Below are 22,373 nucleotides of genomic sequence, written 5' to 3'. Positions count from 1 at the left end.
ACATAATGTGTCCAGTCAGTCTACTGCATAACGATCATTACACTTATTTTAATTTGTTTTAAGATTATTTTAACTTGTCGACAGGCCGGTCATCTGGGGTACATTTCATGATCATAAACTAAACGCTCTTATTTAAACGTTATTATATATTTTATAAAAGATGCCAAATGCTGAAACTCAGCTTCACAGCTGGTTAGTTTACTCAAAAGCTCAAGACAGTATTTTGGTTTTGATGGGTGTTATTTTCCAAAAGAAGAGGAAAAGATCAATCAATACGGTTTAACGGTATATGGTTTTAATAAACGGAGAAAACTGTCGACTGTAATTCGAGATCATGAGCTTTCTGTTGGTCATTTTAATTGCTTGGTAAGAATTATTAAAAAGCTTAATTGATGTTCGACTGTTGACAGAACAAATGAGATTAATATAAATGAAGAAACGGAACGTCTAAAATTACTATACCAAAGAATTGTAGATGTCATTCTATTTTTAGCAAGTAATAATCTGTCATTTGGAAGATCCCTGAATCAATAGCAGCACAGAATAATGGACATTTTTTAAGTTTAATAGAATTATTAAGTAAATATGATCCTGTGCTAATGGATTATGTAAACAGAATTAAGAATACGAAAAATGAATTGTGCATCATTCGGCTCATAGATCTTAAGAGAAAATTATTGCAGCTTTAGGTAATGAAGTCCTTAAAAAATTAAAGACGATTCAAAAGCAGCCACGTATTACAGTATCCAAATGAATTGTACTCATAATTCTCACAAGAATAAACTTCAAGAATTATTAGATATGTAAATTTCGTAGACAAAAAATAAATTATAAATGAGTCATTTGTAAGGTTTATTGAAGTAACTAATGTGACTAGCAAATATGCTTTCAAAAAGAATAAGTAAGCCTGATTTTGATATGAATTGTAGATGACAAGCATACGATAACGATAGCAATAATAAGGGAAAATATAAAGGCGTACAATCTAAAATAATTAGTTTAAACCCTCATGCAATTTATCACATTCTTTTAATTTGATAATTTTTGATTCTGCCTCCAGTAGTAGGCTATATATTGTAAAAGATTTTTCGGAATATTGCAACGTTTATACTGCATATTTTTTCTGTATCTACAAAAAGGTGGGAAATTATACAAAAGCATTTAAATATTATGTTTAAACTTTTATATGATATTCGATGAGAAGCCAAAATAGATGTGTGAGAATCGGGGGTTACGCGATGAGGTCTAACCCGTTATCCGACAACGGGGAGGTGATTCCCGCTCACGTGGTCAATGGATGGCAATTTAGGAGGGCAAAAATCGAGTGGGAGGTCGTGGATAAGTCGATAAGGTGTTGGCTGCGTTCGAGTAATCACACTTTGTTAAGATTTTAAACATATTTAATGAGGAGATTGTATAAAAGATGCATACATTACTAAAAATGACAATAATGGTTATACTAATAATAATAGTTTAGACGCGACACTAATCCTTTACGGAATAACAAATGAAGAGGCTAGCGGGGGGTTTGACACTCGTACTCGCGTTCCGAGAGATTTCTAACCCTTTTCTGTCTATTATTACTAAACCTCGACCAACTGAGGGGAGAGAGAGATTTCCGTATGAAAGGTCAAAATTTACCTTGCTATCCGTAAGTCGTCGGCGTCAATTCGAGTGGAGGGCACGGAGGAAGATCGTGGATTAATTCTCTTCGATATCCTTGACGTCACACACTCTAGTGGGGGTGTGAACACCTTTTTATACCTAATTCAAGGGGTGTGAACTGTCATATAGCCAGGATTTATTTGCACACCTGTTATTGTGGTCATGTCTGGATTTTGTTGGTACGGACGCCGGGGATTGAGATGTTTGTTTTAATTGCAGACCTAAGTGCTTCGCAGAGGTGAACTTAAAATATAAATTTCTATTGACATGACAGCTCTCACCCATCAATTAGCGTGTAGCTGACAATAATTATTACAATCTTGTCTACAATTTCGATACTGTTTATGTCCAATGTCGGGTTCGACGACGATCTATGGGATTTATTACTGCTGCACGTGTCACGTGCAACAAAAAGGGGGATGAGAACATCGCTTATTCCCGTCTTGTTGATTCTATCGTCTATCGAATTACTGTAATACAAACGATTATTTCCTTCTTGTTTATACATATATTTTTAACAGCTATTTTGTAAAGATCGTTGCGGTTGTTAACCTTAAAAAGCCCCTTTAACTTTCTTATTTCACATTCTTCCGTAGAATTAAAGGTTTATATAAAAAAGAACGATATTATTCAAAAAAAGGGGGAAAGGGGGTGTTTCGGATTCTCGCAGATGCAAAGTAGTGTCTGCACAGTTTGAACAAACTTATAATGCCTTAGAAGAATATATTGGTGCAAGTAACAATAACGCAGCAGTATCCGAAGTTAAAACTCTACTAGATTCATTACAAGAAATGCCATTTATTTTAAGCTTATCGGTATGGTTTACAATTGTGAGGTTAACCGCGGGTAGGAGATGGAAGATGATTCTTCTTTCCCCTACTTCTTATCGGCACAAGACCTTGAGGTCCGACCTCGTTTGACGAAAGGATGACTAGGGATCGAGCGGTCAACGTTTTCTTTCGGATGAGGATCGTTGGATCCTGTTCACCTCAGGAACTGACACCAATCTATCGATTCCTCGCGGATAGATACGCATTTGTCGAGTTCGAAGAACTGACGGATCAAGCGAGTGATCCCGTATTTAGTTCCGGGTTCGAACGGAGGAGATGATAATGGAGGAAGAAACGCACACCACTCCGTAGTTCAATAAAAAATACCCGTTTATTTTGGAATGAATAAGGAATACATTAATTAACATAATCGGAAGAGTTATTTACATATCGAATCGAATTACCGGACCACGTCTCGATTGACTAGAGAGAGAGCTTACAAAACATCGCCAGTAGAGTAAATACCTTGAGATGTAGATGATACCTTGGGAATCCTGAAACTGTTGACAAAGTTCCGAAGAACGTAAGTTCGTTAGGATTTGAAGTCAGATTGACGAAAGTTCGATGTAAGTGATAAGGACGGATGGATCCTTCAACGGATGAACGGCGATACGGCGGGAGACGATAATTCAAGGCACACATACACTTGACAATTGTCGAAACCTTTTTCTTCCCCTACGTCATCGTTCGTTTTCCTTTTATTTCGGGTTCTCGGTTTCGAGATTTCGCGATATACGTCAGGGGTGAAAGTCCCTTTTGACCAATGGTGAATTAAATGACACTCATTTTTCAACAGTTAACTCATCTTCTACAAGGAAGTATTGCCGTGGGAACGAAGGTTTACGATTGATTTTTATGAGAAAATTTGTCGGGTGTTTTTCCGTTTTTTTTGTTTCTGTGGTTGAATTAACCCTAACTTTCTAACATCGGTTGGAAAACGGCAAATAAAACAAAAGATTTAAATCGAATCTCGTTATTCTTATATTCGGGCCCTCACACAATATTGTCAAAAATTAATAGCATCAACAAACTATTTCAAGCAAAACCAATTGTTCTTGACTCTGCTTTTAATTTAGTAAATAAAATTAAAAATGAAATCCAAAATTTAACACGTTTTTAGACCAAGACGTCCCTGAAAAATAAATCTAAAAAGAAAAAGATTATTTTCCGAACGAGCAGAAGATAAACTTTTACAAATCCCGGTGGAGGAATTTGGATGTTACTTTTTGAACGTTGTGATTGATACTGTATAAATACATGAAAGATTTAAAAATATACCCAATATTATTTCTGATTTTATATTAATCATTGATATAAAAACATTAGAAAAAATGAACTAGAAAACCGCTCAAGAGATTTTGTAAAATTTTATAGTAAAGATATAACTGAAGACTTAATCCAGGAAATTGATCTTGGACAAAAAAGATGTAAATAACGTGCATGACATATTGTAATTCATATTAAATAATTATAATAAACCATTTCCAAATATGCTAACTGCACTAAATTTTTTTTTATGTTACCAGTTACTATAGCAAATACAGAGTGTTCTTTTAGAAAATTAAAATTAATAAAGAATTATCTTCGATCAAGTATGTGTGAAAAATGCTTAAATGCACCTGCTATATTAAGCATGGAAAAGGAAATTGCCAAAAATTGTAATTTTTCTGAAATTATTTACGTCAGGAAAAAAATTGCATATTTAAATAAATACATATTACGCAATATACATTTATTTCGAATCCTTTTATTTTTACCTTTGAAAAATATTTTAAAGCCCGGAAAGGTTCCTTGTTCCTGGGCATCTTTATAGAGAAGACTGGCCCTGATATGAATGGATGAAATATCTTAACAGCTATACTTTTGTCCCTCCAAGATGAAACTATTATATCAAACTAGTCTACTGTTACATGTAACTTATAAAATTTTTCATAGAAAAATTTGTATAATATTGCATTTAAAGTACATTTCATTTGTATTCTATAATTTAATTTAAAAAATAAAAATTATATATAGCACATTTTTAATTTTATAAACATGTTTTTGTATTATTTACATCTCTAAATTCATAACAATAGTAACTACTTTCTGTATTCATATTTATGGCTTCTTTTGTAATCAGCTAAAATGAAATCCGAGACTTTATCAGCAATCATCATAACCGGAGCCATAGTGTGGGATCCTATATTGTTTGGAATAATCGAAGCATCCACCACTCTTAATCCTTTTACGTCCTTAACTCTATTAAGAAGAAACTGTTATTAATATTTAAAAATAATAATTAGATTTTCATTGTAAGCATTTAATTCAATTTACCTAAGTGTCGAGTCAACTACTGTAGTTGGGTCAGTAGGATGACCCATTTTGCACGTCCCAATAAAGTGATGAGCAGTGAAAGGGAAAGCCACAGCCATACATCCTAAATATTCGTCACTGAGCCACTCATATTTCTCACATCCAGGCATAACGTAAGGAAGAGGGCGAGCACCGAATCGTTGCATTGGTTCTGTCGATGCCAATTTTAAACAGTACTTCATTCCTTAAACAAAACTCATATATACTCTATATATATACAAACATTATACAATATTTTAAAATACAGTGAGTGATCGCTTAACGAACATATTCCGTTCCAAGACTTTGTTCGCTATCCGAATTGTTCGTTAACCGATTATCAATTTACCATAGATTTTTATGGGAATTTGATTAATTCTGGAGACTCCAAAAAAGTAAAAAAATATACTCTCTTACTACATTTATTTATATGTAATAATAAAAATACACAGTCTTGCATTTTTATTAGTCATGTATTTTTGTTTGTGGGGGTTAAAGAATCTGTCTAATGTCGATTCCTTTTCTCTCTTCTTCAGGATTTTCAGAAGTAATTAATAGCATTGTAATTGTAGAGATCCCCAAGCCTATTAACCTCAACCTGGTTTGTATGCCATTTTAAGACCGTTGATCTGACATCCCCCACTTCTTCAAAAGATCTTTAATTAATAGCAGATATCGGCATTAATCCTCTTTTTTCAGAATAAAATATATCTCGCCGAGTTTCTTGGTGTTCTTCATTCAAGGGTTCTTGGCGTTCTTCTGCTGTCAGATCCGTTTCAGGTTCCATTATGAGCTCTTCAATGTTCTTTATTTCTCAGATGTGATTTTTGTTACTCCTTTAGCTGCTTGAGTCTTCTTCATTATACAGTATCTTTCTTAGATAAGATTGAACTGCGCCCTACTGTAGATTTGTTCAAGCCATACTGCTGGGCAGTATGGCTTGAACAAATCCTTTGCTATTATACTCTCACCTTTCGAAAATAAAAACCAACGCAAAACTTAACGAGTGCCCGCCCGACAGTCTCGCGAATATTATAAAAGAAATGTTTTTGTAAGGCTGGAATTACAAGGGAGAGTTTCAAAGTTCGAGGAATACTATTTGATCAGTATATATCGGATTGAGCGTCGATGTCGACGTCTCCCGTGCTCCGAAAAGTTTCGAATTGTTACCTGAAGACAAGGGAAAATCAATCGGTATTTGCTATTTCCGTTGCTTCTTTTTATGTTTGTTCAATGAAGTGTTCGTTGTCCGATTATAAAAATCTTTTGCGAAAGTGTTCGTTAACCGATCACCCACTGCATTTACATAAATTTTACCTTCTATTATGATCTTTATGTCATACGGATGAGAAAATAAATTAAGATCAACTAATGGTTTATCGTATGGATCCGTAGAATTTATTACCATAACCCCTTGACTTTTTGCACGTGCAACATATGGAATACAAGAAATGACATCCGAATCCTTGAACATATTTAAGGCATGCTGTAACTAAAAGTATATACTTTGATTTAATAACAAATAATGAGAAAAGCAGTTTGAAAAATTTTACAGAATTTTATGATTTTGGTTCTGATACTTTTCATACTAAAATGTTGACAACGCATAAATTGACATACCTCTTCATTTGGCTTAAAAAGCGTTCTTAAAGCTTTGACAGTTGCTACAGATGCGGACAATAAAAATATCTCAATATCTGGCCAATCGAACTGTTCGTTATACTTAGAATTTATAAATCCAATTGCGTCAACGCCGGCAGCAGATGTCAGTGGTCCTGAAGTGGTTACATAGAAATTTTTCACTGATTACTAATATTTCAATTTTAATTTTGTTTCTTCTGTCATTTAGGATTAAAATATTACATACCTTTTTCATTAAGAAAAACTTCTTCATAGACTTCTTTAGTGATTCTGTGATCCGCAAAAGTGAAAGTATTCACTTGAAACTGCAGTGCAGTAGTAGCGATACGATCACGCAAGTTTCTTCCCACTGGAAGAGCTACTTTAATAGGAATCTACAATGTCAAAGAAAGAAATAAAATTTACGAAAAAAATATCGATGAGAAGCAGATTATCCTTATCGTTTACAAATAATTATAATACGACACGATTTTTATGAATCAAGCATCTTAACTAAAATATTGTCAATCAGGCGAAATTCACAAAAGAGTGTGATCATCAATCTCATAAATTCAGTAGTTAATATTTTTATGCGTACAATTACTTAAATTTTAATTTATAACATAAATTGAAAGAACCTGTAAACTTTCCAAAACTTTTCTCGGTCCAATTCCTGATAACATTAAAAGTTTGGGTGAACCAAATGTTCCAGCAGATATTATCACTTCATGGTTAGCCATGGCAGTGCATTGATGTCCTCTATGTTCGTACAAAACTCCATACGCACAATTGTTTTCATCGATCAGTATCTGAATTATATAAACTAGAAATAAATATAATTGTAAAACAATATTTAAATTATATTTTAAATATTATTTCATACTTTAGTTACAAATGCTGATGTAATAATACGAAGATTTCTTCTACCGATTAAGGGTTTAATGAATGCTTGGAAAGTACTCCATCTTCTGCCTTTATAATTTGGAGTTTGAGGAACCGAAAAAACTAAAAAAAAATATTTTTAATACATTTGTCAAATATTAAATGTATTTTGTTTAATTTTCTATTATTTATATTTATTATTAATAATTAAATGATTCTCAAATTACTATTTGAAGGGCCTACTTTAAAAAAAAATCACCAAATCATATTTTCCTGTTATCAAAATAATTGATGTTTATAGATCTTTCACATCTCATGAAATAATTCTATTGCAGATTTTAAATCACCAAAGATAAAAGTTATAGCACGTATATTTGTCCTGTACTTCATACAATTGCACATTAGTTAACCACGCGTATTCTCTTGGTGTACAAAAAGAAAAGATGGACTTACAAAGTTTTTACTTAGACAGTGTATTGAACTTTATATTCTGTTATTTTAATAATGAAAATAGCAAAAATTTGCTATATTTTTCACACATAGAAATTAGTAAACTTATCTAATTTATTAATAAGTTTCGTAGATAATTCGGAATCTCTCTGGGTTATGAAATACAATTAGATACCTTTGTACATTTTCAATTTTTGTTAATTCTACTTTTACAATTAATTTAATTTTACAATTTTTCGATAAGGATTACAATGTTTATTTATTTTTTTCATTTTATTTGAATATATTTAATGTTGGGCAATTTTTGCATGTTATTTCCGCTGTGAGTGAAGATGGAAATTGGTTCATTTTCCCATTGTTCAGTACGCTAATTATTCGAGGTTCTTTTAATAACTTTTTACGTAAGATGTCTGCTATTTTTAATACAAAATTATGTAAATTATCTTAAATATTTAAAAAGCACCTGTTTGAAGCGGTCCATTGAAATCTCCTAAACGATATCCCGTGGCTTTTGCTGCTTCTAGATAACCCTCTGTTATAGGCGAAGAAAATTTGTGAAATTGAATTGGCATATCTCCACCAATTCCGTGAAAACCTGCAAATATTTCATAATATCATATGGTATTGTACAACTAAGAAAATGTTCAGAACTTCTCAAATAAGTTTAAGAAAAATTTTTAGTAATTTTATATATATATATATATACAGTATATATTTAATATAACATATTTTAAGTCATACTTGTCCTTGTGTATTTACTAATTCTTTATTTTATATAATTTAAATAATTTCAAGTTACCATTGTTTACAACTTCAGGATTTAAATTATCTTCTTGTCTAAGAAAGTAAGGAAAAACATTCTTCCAATCCCATCCTATCGCTCCAGTGCGTGCCCATTCATCGTAATCATATTTAGTTCCACGGGTATAAATATTAAGATTTAACATTGCAGTTCCGCCCAGTATTCTGCCCGCTCCTAATTCGATACTCTAAAATAATATAACACGTTAAAAATTTATAATTTATTCAACGATCGACATGCAATTTAATAAATATTACTCTTCCTTCCACTGCATGGGCGATTCTTTCGCTTGGGAGAGAAGTGTAATTCCATGCGTATTTCGTCCTAATTAGGCTTGAAGATGTTGTTGGGAATTCAGTTACTAAAGGAGGACTTTCTCCTGCTTCTAGTACAAGTACTTTAATCGAAGGATTCTCCGATAATCTTTTAAGTAAAACTGAACCAGCGGTGCCAGCTCCAACTATAGAAAATTAAATAAATTTATAGATTCCTTAAAGTGTTTTATTATTATATTAAAAATTAGCATGTTATAACTTATTTTATAGAATAAAAATAAAGTACTGTACCGTGTTATGAATGATATCATCACTGTTATTCGAAATATTGGAATAAAAACTGGAAACAATAATTTTGAATTTTACTTGATAATTTAACTTTTGCTTTCTTTTTATAAATATGATTTGTCTGTTCTTCACATATCTAATGACTTATTTTCGTTATAAGTTTTTCTTTCTTATTGTTAACCATTGATATTTCTATACCATAATGTTGTATAGTAGTTTCCTACAATTGTGAAAATAATGAATCGAACCCAAAACAACGTTTCGAGCCTAAAAATAGCCAGCTGTGGTCATTAGCGAAAGTTGCCACGTATGATGTCATATTAGCTTCGCACTTGGAACTAGAAGTGGGAAATCCAGTTCTGCTTCTGGAACTGTACTGTTGGAACTGATCGAGTGAACTATGCTGAGGGAACATTCCTTAAAACTGCTGTCTGTTGGACTAGACGGTTTCGTTATGTTCTATTGGAATTGCCTAATCTTTTGAACTAGATCTACGACCCCGGCAGATACAAATCCTAGCTATTGTATTGTATTGTGTGTATAGCCTGCCTACTGCTCCGGGAATTCAGAAACGAATCCGGACGAGTCGAAAACCTTACAATTTTTAACATTGGTGCCGAATATGTCGATTTCGTTCCTTATCACCTGGCACCCGTACTGTGGATCTAGCTAAACTCATAATGGGCCTGATAAAAAAAATTTCAGATCGCGATACCTTGTTCCGTGAATTCAATCTAATCCATTCTAAAATTTCTTTAAAAAGCAGAGTATAAATTTAGTTTGAAATTTAATATAAATATTTTAATAAGAAATGAATTTTCTTTTAATTCACTAATTAATTGAAGAATAACTTCTGATTATATTTTTCGAGTGTTACACATGGAGTTGAATTGAAAACTATAATAATTCCAAACTTCTTAACAGGATAGTAAATCTCTATCGAATGCATTCAAGGATAAAATAATTGATTTAAAGATAATTTAATCTGTTGAAAAAATAGCAAAAAGTAGCTTAAGCAAGGAAATTTTTATCATTTATTTGAATAGGTTAGAAAAAAATCACACAATTCGAATAATAGCCGTATTATTTAAGACATTTTAAACAATTTTATTTAAGAAATTCCCGAAACATATCAATTTTTAAATGTATATTTACAGTATTTTTCTATATATTAAATCAATAACAATTATCAAATTTTTCTACACATATTAATGTATAAATAAATTGGTAACGGTCTCCTGTATTTCAAAATTGTTCATCAGAATAAAATATGTATTTTTCAAAACAGATATTTAAGTTATTTTCTATTTTTTCGCTTATTATAATCCATTATTAAACTCTTTATTAACAATACCTTAAGCTGCATTTAACATTCGCTTATAAGTGAATTAAAATCATGAACATCCAGTGTTTTTCTATTTATTCTCTACAAATTTTTTTTTACAATATTACATTCAAATAGAATAAAATACTTTATAATAAATGCTAAAACAAGAGCCAATAGTTTATCTTTCATAATTATAGGCTATATGACAAACGTGCAATGCTGTCAATGGCCAATATTAGGAAATACTCTAGGAAAAGAAACTAATATTTGAAATTATTCTCTGTTCTGAGATTGATGTAATCTCATATTATAAAAATCCCTCATTATTACATCGTCCACGTGTTAGTCGGAATCATAAAATATGTATTGAACAAGTGAAATAACCTCACCTCTAACTATCGTTTAATTTGTAGGTCGTGAGTCTTATTTAAAAAATAAGAAAACATTTAATTATATTTCTAGGTTCGTATTAATTTAACTTTTTGTCTACTATTTTTATGTTATGCTATTTTGACTATAATTTGAGGGAAATAAGTGACATACGTCAAAGCATAAAAATAAATTCCTATTCTCTCATTCCGCCTAATTTGGGCCTGGAAACCCACGATTGGTATGGAAAAAGAACCTCTTAGTACCCACAGGGCGAAGAGATTTTAAAAGAATATGCAATAATAGACATCTGCTAGACGTCCCTTCAATAAATAGTAATGTGTGTTTATAAATAAATGTATCATTAGAAATGAATTAGTCTGAGGTCTAGATCTTGAAAATGAAACAAGGCACTTACCTTCACTTCTGTATTTTTGTAAAAGAATTTTATTTTTTGAATTGTTAGTATTTTGTAGCGATCATAAGAGACTGTTCAGGTATTTCTGTCGAACCAATATTCATGACAGAAAATTTACAGATGACATTCGATCTCGAAGAACAACAACTATCGTTGAAAACAATAGACGCCATTTGATTTAAACAATGGATTCCTAAGTAGAAACCTCCGGTTGGGATTGAAATCGACGTCAACCGTTCTCGTCATACAAAGAAGTTTCGGGAGACAAGTGAGGGACCAATCATATTGAGATTGGTCCGTAAAATTATTCGAGATGTCGGATCGAAGGAACCAACCCTTTAAAGACTAACGTCTCAAGACACGAAATTCCCGTCCAGTTCGGTTCAGTGATAAATAGGTGTTTCACCTATTTATCACGTTTCTGTTCTTTAAATGTAAATAAGAATTTAATGATATTTTAATCTTACATTTCGTAATTAATTATGATCAATGCATTATATTTTTACATGTGTTTTACATTACTCAATCCGGTAAATTATAAAATATTTTATGTTTAGACTGGACTTTATACAAAATTAAAAAATTACATTTAAAAATATAAATAAAAAAGATGAATTTAATAAAATATATATTTACCTATAATATAATCATATTTTTTTATATATTTCGCTTTAACTGTAAGGAGAAATATCGTGAATATCGTCGTAATGCGTTTCATTATGTATACTGTATATTATGAATGTCAAATTTCCTTACCAGTGTTACATATAGACAGTAGGAATGTAGAGCACAGCAATTTTTTCAAGCACAGAATCGATAAATGAATTTAATTATACAATTATTCCTTTCTAGATATATAATTAGATATTCCATAACATTGTATGTAAAAAATGGATTCAGCGCTCTTTCCTTTTAAAATTTTTTATGTATTTACTGAAAATACTTTTAAAGGAAACGGTTTTAAAAATTAAAAAACAACTTACAAATGTTTAATATTAAAATTGAACTAGCAGTTGCCCAGGCAAAAAATAACAACAAAGATACCTTTCTATTATATTATAGTATTTGATTTATATAACTACAAAGGTTATCTTACGTAAGGATTTATCAAACTAACATATTTTAAAAATTCTTTAAATTGTGTACAGTAGAGAAATAAAGAATTTTAAAAATGTTTGCCATAAGACGTAAGCCATAGTTCTTGTAGTATTAATTCAGTTAAATCAGCTCCAGTAGTTAGTTTCATAAGCAAAAACTTGCTAAAATATTCAAAACCTTCCTAGAATAACGAAACATTCCCTCGATTCTGTTGATATCCGAAGTACAGTACAATCTAAAATTATAATATAATATTTACAATAGTAATAAAGAAAACGACAACGACAACGACAACGACAACGACAACGGCCTTCAATCTTTTGTCCCATTAGACAAATAAAGTTCATTGTGTATATCTTTACTTAGATAATGCGAGGATTCTTGATGACCTTCTTAAATATTCTCTTGTAACAGAGTCAAATTTTAATTAATAATAGCGAGGTTGAGGCCGAAGTTTTAAACGCGAAAACGTGTACGTCGGACGTTCAGCGCCGCTTTCCTGTAAGCCTAGAAGTTTGACAATGGTGTTTGGAAAGTCAGTGGGATCATGCTCGACATTTCAAACGCCATTATCAAACTTCTAGGCTTACAGAAAAGCGGCGCTGAACGTCCGACGTACAAGTTTCCGCGCTTAAAACTTCGGCCTCAACCTCGCTAATATCCCTAAGATTTAAAACAGAATCGTCGTGAGTAACCGCTAAATACGGCTGGAAGCGAAGAATTGCTCGGAGGTTTGAGTTTAAATTTCACTCCGGGCTAGTTCTTTTCTTCCAGACGGTTTTAAATTATTTAATAAATTATTATTATTAATTTAGATAAGAGATGGTGCCTAATATCTACCACTAATATCTAATTATTAATAATAGCGAAAATAATAGACCGATTAATTACGACGATCATTTGATTTTGATGTATTTACGTTAAAAAAATTATCGAAGAAGACTGCAAATAACCCAGCAACGTGATACTTAACTTTCCCGGTAACATCTAAAACTGCGTGTGACCTCATCTGTTATCATGTTTTATTTTAAAAACTTTTTATATTATTAAATATTATAAAATGAGAAAAACCTTAGTTTTGAAGGTAGGAATGAATTATATAAAAAATTGCAAATAGTAATACGGAATAAAATCGTTATCCTACTCGACATATGATACACGACCTCTCTATATCTACTCACCTCTCGACCTTTAACCACAAAAATTTAATAGAATCAATCCACCTAGTGCATAAATATCCATGCAATATTTCAGAAATTTTCTAAAACAGTACAGGAATTATTTAGCTTGAAAGAAGGTGAATAAAATCATGTCCCGTACACACACATACAAATCTCCATATAGAAAAAACCCCGAATTTTTGTTTCCATTTCTCGATGTTTCAAGGTTTTCTCAGTCCAAAAATGTAAAAATTTTGAGGGGTCATTTTTTGATCGATTACAATATATTCCCTCTGTTATAACTTATATAATAAGTAAAAACGATGATATAGGAGCTTGCACAGATTTATGAGTTCGAATCTAGGTTAGTCCATTTTTAATTTTATTAAACATTTTTTAATATTTACATTTCTAAATTCACAACGGTAATAACTACTTTCTGTATTCGTATTAATAATTTCTTTTATAATCATCTAGAATGTAATCCGAGACTTTATCAGCAATCATCATAACGGGCGCCATGGTGTGGCATCCTATATTGTTTGGAATAACAGAAGCATCCACTACCCTTAATCCTTTTACGTTGTTAACTCTGTTAAGAAGAAATTATTATTATTAATATTTAAAAATAAGATTTAGATAAGCAGAGTAAACATATTAATCAATTTACTTAAGTTTTGGAGTCAACTACTGTAGTTGGGTCAGTAGGATGACCCATTTTGCACGTTCCAGTAAAGTGATGAGCAGCAAAAGGAAAAGTAATGGCCATACATTCTAAATATCCGTCACTGAGCCATTCATATTTCTCACATCCAGGCATAACGTAAGGAAGAGGGCGAGCACCGAATCGTCGCATTGGTTCTGTCGATGCCAATTTTAAACAGTACCTCATTCCTTAAACAAAATTTATTGTTATATATATATAATATATACACACACACAATATTCTAAAATATTACATAAGTTTTACCTTCTATCAGAATTTTTATATCATACGGGTGAGAAAAGTAATTAAGATCAATTAACGGTTTCTCGTATGGATCTGTGGAATTCAGTATCAGAGTCCCTCGACTTTTCGCACGTGCAACAAATGGAATACAGGTGATGACATCCGAATCTTTAAACTTATTTAAGGCATGTTGTAACTAAAAATAGACATTTTTATTGAATAAATAGTAATATTTGAAAAATTTACAAATTTTATAATTTCGGTTTTTATACTTTCCATATAAAAATGTTAATAATAAATAAGGATTATATACATATACCTCTTCATTTGGCCCGAGAAGTGTTCTTAGAGCCGTTCCGGTAGTTATAGATCCTGACACTAAAAATATCTCAATATCGGGTCTATCAAACTGTTCGTTATATTTAGAATTTATAAATCCAATTGCATCAACGCCGCCAGAAGCTGTTAATGGTCCTGAAATAGTTTAACTTTTTAGTACTCATTAGTAATATTTAAATTTCTGTTATCGTACAATTTAGGGAGGGATGTTTACATTACCTTTTCCATTAAGTAAAACATCTTCATAAAATTCTTTCGTGATTCTGTGATCCGCAAAAGTGAAAGTATTCACTTGAAACTGCAATCCAGTCGTGGAAGCGTGATCATGCAAGTTTCTTCCCACTGGTAGATCGGCTATCATAGGTATCTACAATGTAAAAAATATATAAAAAGAGTTAAATCAAACTTATAAAGATAGCCGCAGATGATACTCATAATTTATAAATAATTATACTATAAACACAACTTTTATGAATGTGAATAGACAGCTTAAAATGTTCTTTTATTCAATTGTAATTCATAAAAGTTTACGTCAGCTTGTAAGTTTTATCATCAATCTTATAAGTTTTTTATACGCAAAATTTTAGTTTATAATATAAATTAAACGAACCTGTAAACTTTCTAAAACTTCTCTCGGTCCAATTCCCGATAACATTAAAAGTTTGGGTGAACCAAATGTTCCAGCAGATATTATCACTTCATGATTAGCCATGGCAGTGCATTGATGTCCTTTATGTTCGTACAAAACTCCATACGCACAATTGTTTTCATCGATCAATATCTGAATTATATAAATTTCAATTAAATAATGTTATAAAACAATATTTACATTTTATTTTAGAAATTCTTTCATACTTTAATTACAAATGCTGATGTAATAATACGAAGATTTCTTCTACCAATTGAGGGTTTAATAAATGCTTGGAAAGTGCTCCATCTTCTGCCTTTATAATTTGGAGTTTGAGGAACTGAAAAAACTGGAAAAAAAATCTTTTTTAATACATTTGTACAATAAAACAAATATTAAATATTTGTTTAATTTGCTAATATTCATGATTAATATTAATTTTAAATAACTACGAAATTACTACTTGTAACTTTGTAAACTTTTTCAACGCGAAAAACTCAGATAGTTTAGCAATGCAATTTAAAAAATCTAGGATAAAATATATTTTAAAAAATTGAAGACTAAATACAGATAAAAATTTGAGGTGTAAAGACCGAAATTTTATTTGTATTTAGTCTTCAATGTTTTTTAATGGAATTCATGTCATATAATCATATATAAAAATAAATTGCTAACAAATAAAAATATTAATAAATTGTCAAAAATAAAACAAATTATTTAAATAAAACTTCAAACTTTATTTTCAAGGAGTAGAGTGATGGAATAAAGCTTCAATCTGCCAGACTGGAGAATGAGTACCGAGAGGACTTTCAACAGAAAACTGGCCCTTATTTAGATGTTAGACACGTTAAGAATAAATAGAAGGCGCCATTCCGCTACCAGTGTTCGGTGGTTTTATCCACTCGTCTACTAATGACATTATTTCCGAGGAGGTTTTTGAGGACATATACTTTCTCCGAGATTTAAACTCACAATATGTGATATAAATGTTAATGTATATAAAGTCGCTATTTATTATGTAATGTATATATTAAATTGTATATAAAGTTTCGTTATTTCTTAGAAATAATGATGATAATGTCGAATTTTTGATAAAGGACAACAAAAATGTTTATTGTTATTTTTTTTAATCAAGAAATTTATATCTAGTTTATTTAAATGAGAAAATATTGATATCTGCCTATGAAGGAGGAATTAGATAATCCAACGCTGCGTATACTTCTTCAACATCATTGTGTTTTTATGCATTTATTTCATTATTAAGAGATTTGCAGTATAAAAACTTGACGAGAATCATTATGCACTTTCAAAAATTATAATTTTAAAAAGAATAAATCACTTTATATCAATGTCCATGCAGTGAATAAACTAAATGGAATTGATGTTAGACACGTTCTTAGAGCTGTTAGACCAAGACATAGTACTATTCACATCAAAATTCTTTGTTGTGTTATTGCATAAGCAATACGTTGGGTCTTACTCGTGTTCATTCCTTAAACTGTTTTACTACATAATAGGCTACATTATTATTCTGTTGACAAATGAATTATGCATGTCGGCACAATTTATGGATCTACTGACTACTTTGCTGATTCTAAATTATAATCTTAGCAAAGAGAAGAATTATTGCTCTATTTTGTGAAAACTACAAATTATAGTTAGCAATACAGTATTGTGTACTGTATATACATTTCCAGTGCTGATTTTTATATAATTATTGTTTGTTTTTAATACCTCAACTAGTTCCTCATTTGGTAATATTGGGAGTGTATGTCGATGAATTTTATTATTAGGTCTATATTCTTCTTTCTTGCAAACATTTTTGTATTCTATTTATCTTTTTGCTGCTTACTATTTCGAGATTTTGTCGGAAACTCGTAAGAATCAAATGTTCTAAGTAACCATCTAAATAAATTCTGTGTAAATTCATTAATTTGCGATACCGTTAACGTAGATTATATTATATGCATTGAAGCCAAACTGAATTAACTTAGCTATTTAAGATAATTTAATTAATTCGCATTACTACTTCGTTATTTATTTTAAGTAATAATTATCATTTAATATCACTATATTTTAGGCTATCTTGTGTCATATACAATGCAATTAGAAGCATTTCAGTAATGACTTTCTAAACCAAGTTTTATAAAACTACAAAGAGTTCAAAATATATTAAACATCTGCATATTTTATAACATCAAAAAACAAATTGCATAAAATAAGAATATAACATGTAAAATTCAAAACACATGCTTATATTTATTATATTAATTAAGCCTATATTATTGTGAATGTTTGAAATTTACCTGTTTGAAGTGGTCCATTGAAATCTCCTAAACGATAACCTGTAGCTTTTGCTCCTTCTAGATAACCCTCTGTTATAGGCGAAGAAAATTCGTGAAATTGAATTGGCATATCTCCATCAATTCCGTGATAGCCTGCAAATATTTCAAAAGATCATATTGTATTGTAAAACTAAAAAAAAAACAGAATTTTATGAGTAAATTTCATGAAAACATGAAGTTTGCTTTTAAAAAAATGTATTTTTTAAATCGGTTTTATAAATATCTTCAATGAAACAGTTTAGTTAAACTTAAATCATTATTTGTTCATGTTCATCAGTAGTAATTATTTTTTACCTAGCATTAAATAATTTAATTATTTCAAGTTACCATTATCTACAATTTCAGGATTTAAATTATCTTCTTGTCTAAGAAAATAAGGAAAAACATTCTTCCAATCCCATCCTATCGCACCATTCCGTGCCCATTCGTCGTAATCGTATTTATTTCCACGGGCATAAATATTAAGATTTACCATAGCAGTTCCACCTAGTAATCTACCTGCCCCTAATTCGATACTCTAAAAAAATATAACATTAAAATTTTATAATATACTTGAGTAATTAAATTTTTAAAAAAGTGTTAGAAATGTTACTCTTTCTTCCACTGCATGGGCTATTCTTTCGCTTGGGAGAGAAGTGTAATTCCATGTGTATTTCGTCCTAATTAAGCTTAAGGATATTGCTGGGAATTCAGCTACTACAGGAGGACCTTCTCCAGCTTCTAATACAAGTACTTTAATCGAAGGATTCTCCGATAATCTTTTAAGTAAAACTGATCCAGCGGTGCCAGCACCAACTATCAAAAATTAAATGAAATATTTTAATAATAAATAAACAAGATATATTATCTAGTTTAAATTTATGAATTTATAGATTCATAGAATTATTTTTGTTATTATTTTTATTGTACATTTTCTTATTATCGTACTGTATATTAAAAAAAAATGGTCATAGTGACATGCTGTACGTATAGATGTTTGTGTGTGTAGGAAGGGGCATGATTTTGTTCACCCTCTGTGAAGCTTAATGACTCCTGTATTTTTGTCGAAAATTTCTGAAATTTTGCATGGGGGTTCGTTTATTAGTGGATTGATTCTATTAAATTTTGCTGATTAAAGGTCGAAAGGGCAGAGAGATAAAACGGATCGTTTATGTCTCCAGTAGGGTTAAACTTAATGTCGATTTTATATTAAGCATTTACAATTTATTATAGTATTTTCTAATATTCTTAATTATTATTTCTTATAGCGTATTAGCGTTATTATCATTTACAACTTTTTATAAAATCTATTCCTGTCTTCAAAATTAAGCATTTTACTATTTTTTTATACTCACGTACATGCTGAATTTTTTATCCGCTTGTACGTGAGACGAACACATAAATATTACACCTATATCGAATTGATTAAGTGGAATAACTTCATAATCTGCGGGTCATTTCCTTTAATTCTAGGTTTGTATCAATGTATTTTACTAAACTCTCTGTTTTTACAGTTCATTGAATTTATTTTAAAAAACTTTTGGAAAGTGAAATAGGCTAAATAAAATACATAAATAATCCTTCTTAAACGTTCCACTTTTACAATGTTTGTTTCTTCATTTGAATGTCATAAATAGGTTTTAAAATATATTGCAATTCAATTAAAATTTACATAATATTATTATTTAAATAAATATGTTTATTGCTGTAAAAAAATAAAATAAAATTGAAAATATATTTATATATCTACCATTATATTATTTAAGTTATATTTTTTTTATTGTTTACTTTTTTAATATTTTGATTAAAATCTCAAAGAACTAAATTAAATATGAGAAAACATAATAATAAATCCAGGTTTAATTAATGTAGGGTTCTTTTTAAACCATTGAAATAGGGCCCAATTTCCCATAAAAGATTTCTCGTGATACACCCCTCCTAAACAGACGGTCAATGTGTCGCGTTACCTCATCCCACCATCTCAATCCAACTCAAATAATTATTGACAATTTCCCAATTTTATAAGCCCCATTTGTTCAAATTTTATTTTAGAATAAAAACCACTTGATCCTATAAGTTTACCTATGGTGCCAAAATGGCGGCTCGTCTCTGATTCAAGGAAACAGAAGAAAGAAAACAGTGGGGACGCACGTTCTAACCTAACCTAACCTATTCTAATAATTTGGTTGGTAATAATTATGGTAATTTATTAGAATAGGTTAGGTTAGGTTAGAACGTGCGTCCCCACTGTTTTCTTTCTTCTGTTTCCTTGAATCAGAGACGAGCCGCCATTTTGGCACCATAGGTAACATTAAACGAAAAAAGTTATAGTATTCAGTACACGGAAAATGATGGATCTGTATTATCCTTTACTAAATAGAAATGAAGTATGTTCAACGAGTAAGAAGTATTGCTTCACTTCATCTGTAAAGCACTACTTTATATTTCATGTATAAAATATGAAACAATAAACTAAAATGGCTAGAAATACTAAAAAACATTCGTTTTTCTTTAAAATAAAGCACTTCTTCGCAAAGTATTGTTCGAATTGAATATTTAACACGACATCTTCCACAATTTGTTTTATACACAGCTTTGTGTTCACCGAGAAAATTAATAAATGACAATTTCTTTCGAAATTAAAGTAAATTAAAAAGAATGGTATCCAAAAACTGTTTTTTTTTTTAAATTTTATTCTTTAAATTTATTTAATTATAATAACAGCAGAAAATTTCTTTTAAGTTTGCAATAAAAATAACATCTTCTATGACAAGTACTGTACATTTACCTAGTTTATCCATCTTATAAAATCTAAAAATCATACAGTAAATGGACTAAATTCAAATAAAAATTTATATTTTTTAATCAATTATGATCAATACATTATGTTTTTATATAATGTTGACATTATTTAATCCAGAATATTGCAAAAAAAAGTTTATTTTACGCTACACTTTATGCAACATTTAAAAAAAGCAATAAATTGTATTTCAAACGTGTTAAAAATATAAATAAAATCAAAATTTCGAAAAATTTAAATAAGTAAAGAGCGTTAAATTATTCTAACTAAACTTCTTTTCGTAAATATTAATTTAATAAAGTATATATTTACCTATAATATAGTCATATTCTTCGATATTTTCTGCCTTAACTGATAGGAAAAATATGGTGAGTATCGTCGTAATGTGTTTCATTCTGTATACTGTATTACATAACAAAGTTAAAACCTTTCACTAGTGGTATTTAGGCTGAGAATTTAGCACACAAACTTAAAAAAAAAACAAGGTTTGTAAGTACAGAAGCGATAAATAAAGTTGATTGAAGTATTGGTGACAAAATAGCAACGATTACTCATTTCTAGATGTAATTATATTTATATCTAGAAATAATTGAAATATTTTATGGCTTATTTATAAAGGTTATTTACTTTATAGAATTCTATAGATTATACAAATTTAACCTTTTAATTTTTGACGTTAATGCATAAATAAATTCTAAATAAGCATTAAAATACTTATAGATTTTCGTAAATTTAATATTAAAAATCTAAATAAACATATTTTTAAATATTAAAATTACAAATTTATTTATTTAAATTATACGTAACAATACAAAAACATTTAGTATATTTAACAGCATTTATATATAACACTAATTAAATTGCGAGTTATGCGATGGTGCGGGTATACTCCGATTTAAATTACAATTACGAACTCGTGTTTATGAAACTCCATAGATACAAGGGAATACGGTGGTGTGGATTAAGAAAAGATTTAATTATCGTTCCAGCAATTTTCTGCGAGTTATAAGCGCAAAAAATAAAGGTAAAAGGAATAGTGATTTAGAAAATACAAAACAATTAGCAATGTTAAATATACAATTTTGGATTTGCAAAGTATTTGATAGAATACTTAGTATAAAGTGAATGAGTATTTAATAATTCTTTGATACCAGGAATAAAATGTAAATATATTTAATAATTCTTGATCCAATAAAATGCTTTTATTATAAGCATTTTCCATTAATAAATCAAATGCAAAGTTTTAATTGTTATCATCTAACTCAAATAAAAGACAATGAAATACCAAAATTAGCCAATATTTTATCAAATTTCAAATAATTTAAATTATTACGTTTTAATTGGTCTATAATATTCATTAAATGATTTATTTATTATTAGTTTTTTAATTGATCCACTATACTTTAATATGCCGAATGTTAGATAACGTCGTATTAGACATTTCATATATTAAATTATTTATAAGACTTTGATATAGCGTATTAGTTCTTTAAATTCATTATTCTAAGCAAACACCATTCCCAAATACATAACCCAACCAATAAACGAACGTTTTGAATGTAAAATTTCCTTTCTTTTTTTCTAATCATTATCTGTGAAGCCATTGTATTAGGTAGTAGAAAAGTAGAAACACTATGTTCGTCAGCGTAAATCAGACAATAAATTATTATTTTACTAATCAATATGATATATCGTTCTTTAGTGAAAATACGGTCTAATACATAAATATAATAATTGAACAACTGGGTCCTTGTAGTAATTTCCATTAGACTTTACCACTTCGATTAAATTACCCGATATTTTTCACAAATAAAA

The 22,373-nt window shown here is 29.8% G+C and overlaps 4 protein-coding genes across 4 annotated transcripts in view; 1 reads left to right on the top strand and 3 right to left on the bottom strand.

The window, feature by feature from the left end:
* Nucleotides 1-22,373, top strand: part of LOC136973776 (ubiquitin-conjugating enzyme E2 T-like) — a 290,402-nt gene that overhangs the window by 181,418 nt on the left and 86,611 nt on the right. The gene's annotated exons all lie outside the window — the stretch shown is intronic.
* LOC136973880 (glucose dehydrogenase [FAD, quinone]-like) lies at nucleotides 4,577-7,132 on the bottom strand. Its single transcript, XM_067268658.1, has 6 exons — nucleotides 7,088-7,132; nucleotides 6,697-6,844; nucleotides 6,450-6,604; nucleotides 6,147-6,321; nucleotides 4,812-5,034; nucleotides 4,577-4,736 (listed from the first exon to the last, which is right to left on the bottom strand). The coding sequence occupies exons 1-6, from the start codon at nucleotides 7,130-7,132 to the stop codon at nucleotides 4,577-4,579; spliced, it is 906 nt and encodes a 301-aa protein (XP_067124759.1).
* LOC136973879 (glucose dehydrogenase [FAD, quinone]-like) lies at nucleotides 8,234-11,433 on the bottom strand. The gene is made up of 4 exons (XM_067268657.1): nucleotides 11,379-11,433; nucleotides 8,841-9,043; nucleotides 8,581-8,770; nucleotides 8,234-8,376 (listed from the first exon to the last, which is right to left on the bottom strand). The coding sequence occupies exons 1-4, from the start codon at nucleotides 11,431-11,433 to the stop codon at nucleotides 8,234-8,236; spliced, it is 591 nt and encodes a 196-aa protein (XP_067124758.1).
* On the bottom strand, nucleotides 13,969-21,005 carry LOC136973878 (glucose dehydrogenase [FAD, quinone]-like). The gene is made up of 11 exons (XM_067268655.1): nucleotides 20,871-21,005; nucleotides 18,372-18,574; nucleotides 18,107-18,296; nucleotides 17,741-17,872; nucleotides 15,662-15,783; nucleotides 15,417-15,587; nucleotides 15,026-15,173; nucleotides 14,787-14,941; nucleotides 14,489-14,663; nucleotides 14,244-14,412; nucleotides 13,969-14,110 (listed from the first exon to the last, which is right to left on the bottom strand). The coding sequence occupies exons 1-11, from the start codon at nucleotides 20,950-20,952 to the stop codon at nucleotides 13,969-13,971; spliced, it is 1,689 nt and encodes a 562-aa protein (XP_067124756.1). The 5' UTR covers nucleotides 20,953-21,005.

Source organism: Centruroides vittatus, unplaced genomic scaffold (assembly GCF_030686945.1).
Source record: "Centruroides vittatus isolate TY-2023 unplaced genomic scaffold, ASM3068694v2 contig_329, whole genome shotgun sequence".
Taxonomy (NCBI): domain Eukaryota; kingdom Metazoa; phylum Arthropoda; class Arachnida; order Scorpiones; family Buthidae; genus Centruroides; species Centruroides vittatus.
Note: the sequence above shows the minus strand (reverse complement) of the source record. Positions and strands in the feature narration are given on the sequence as shown.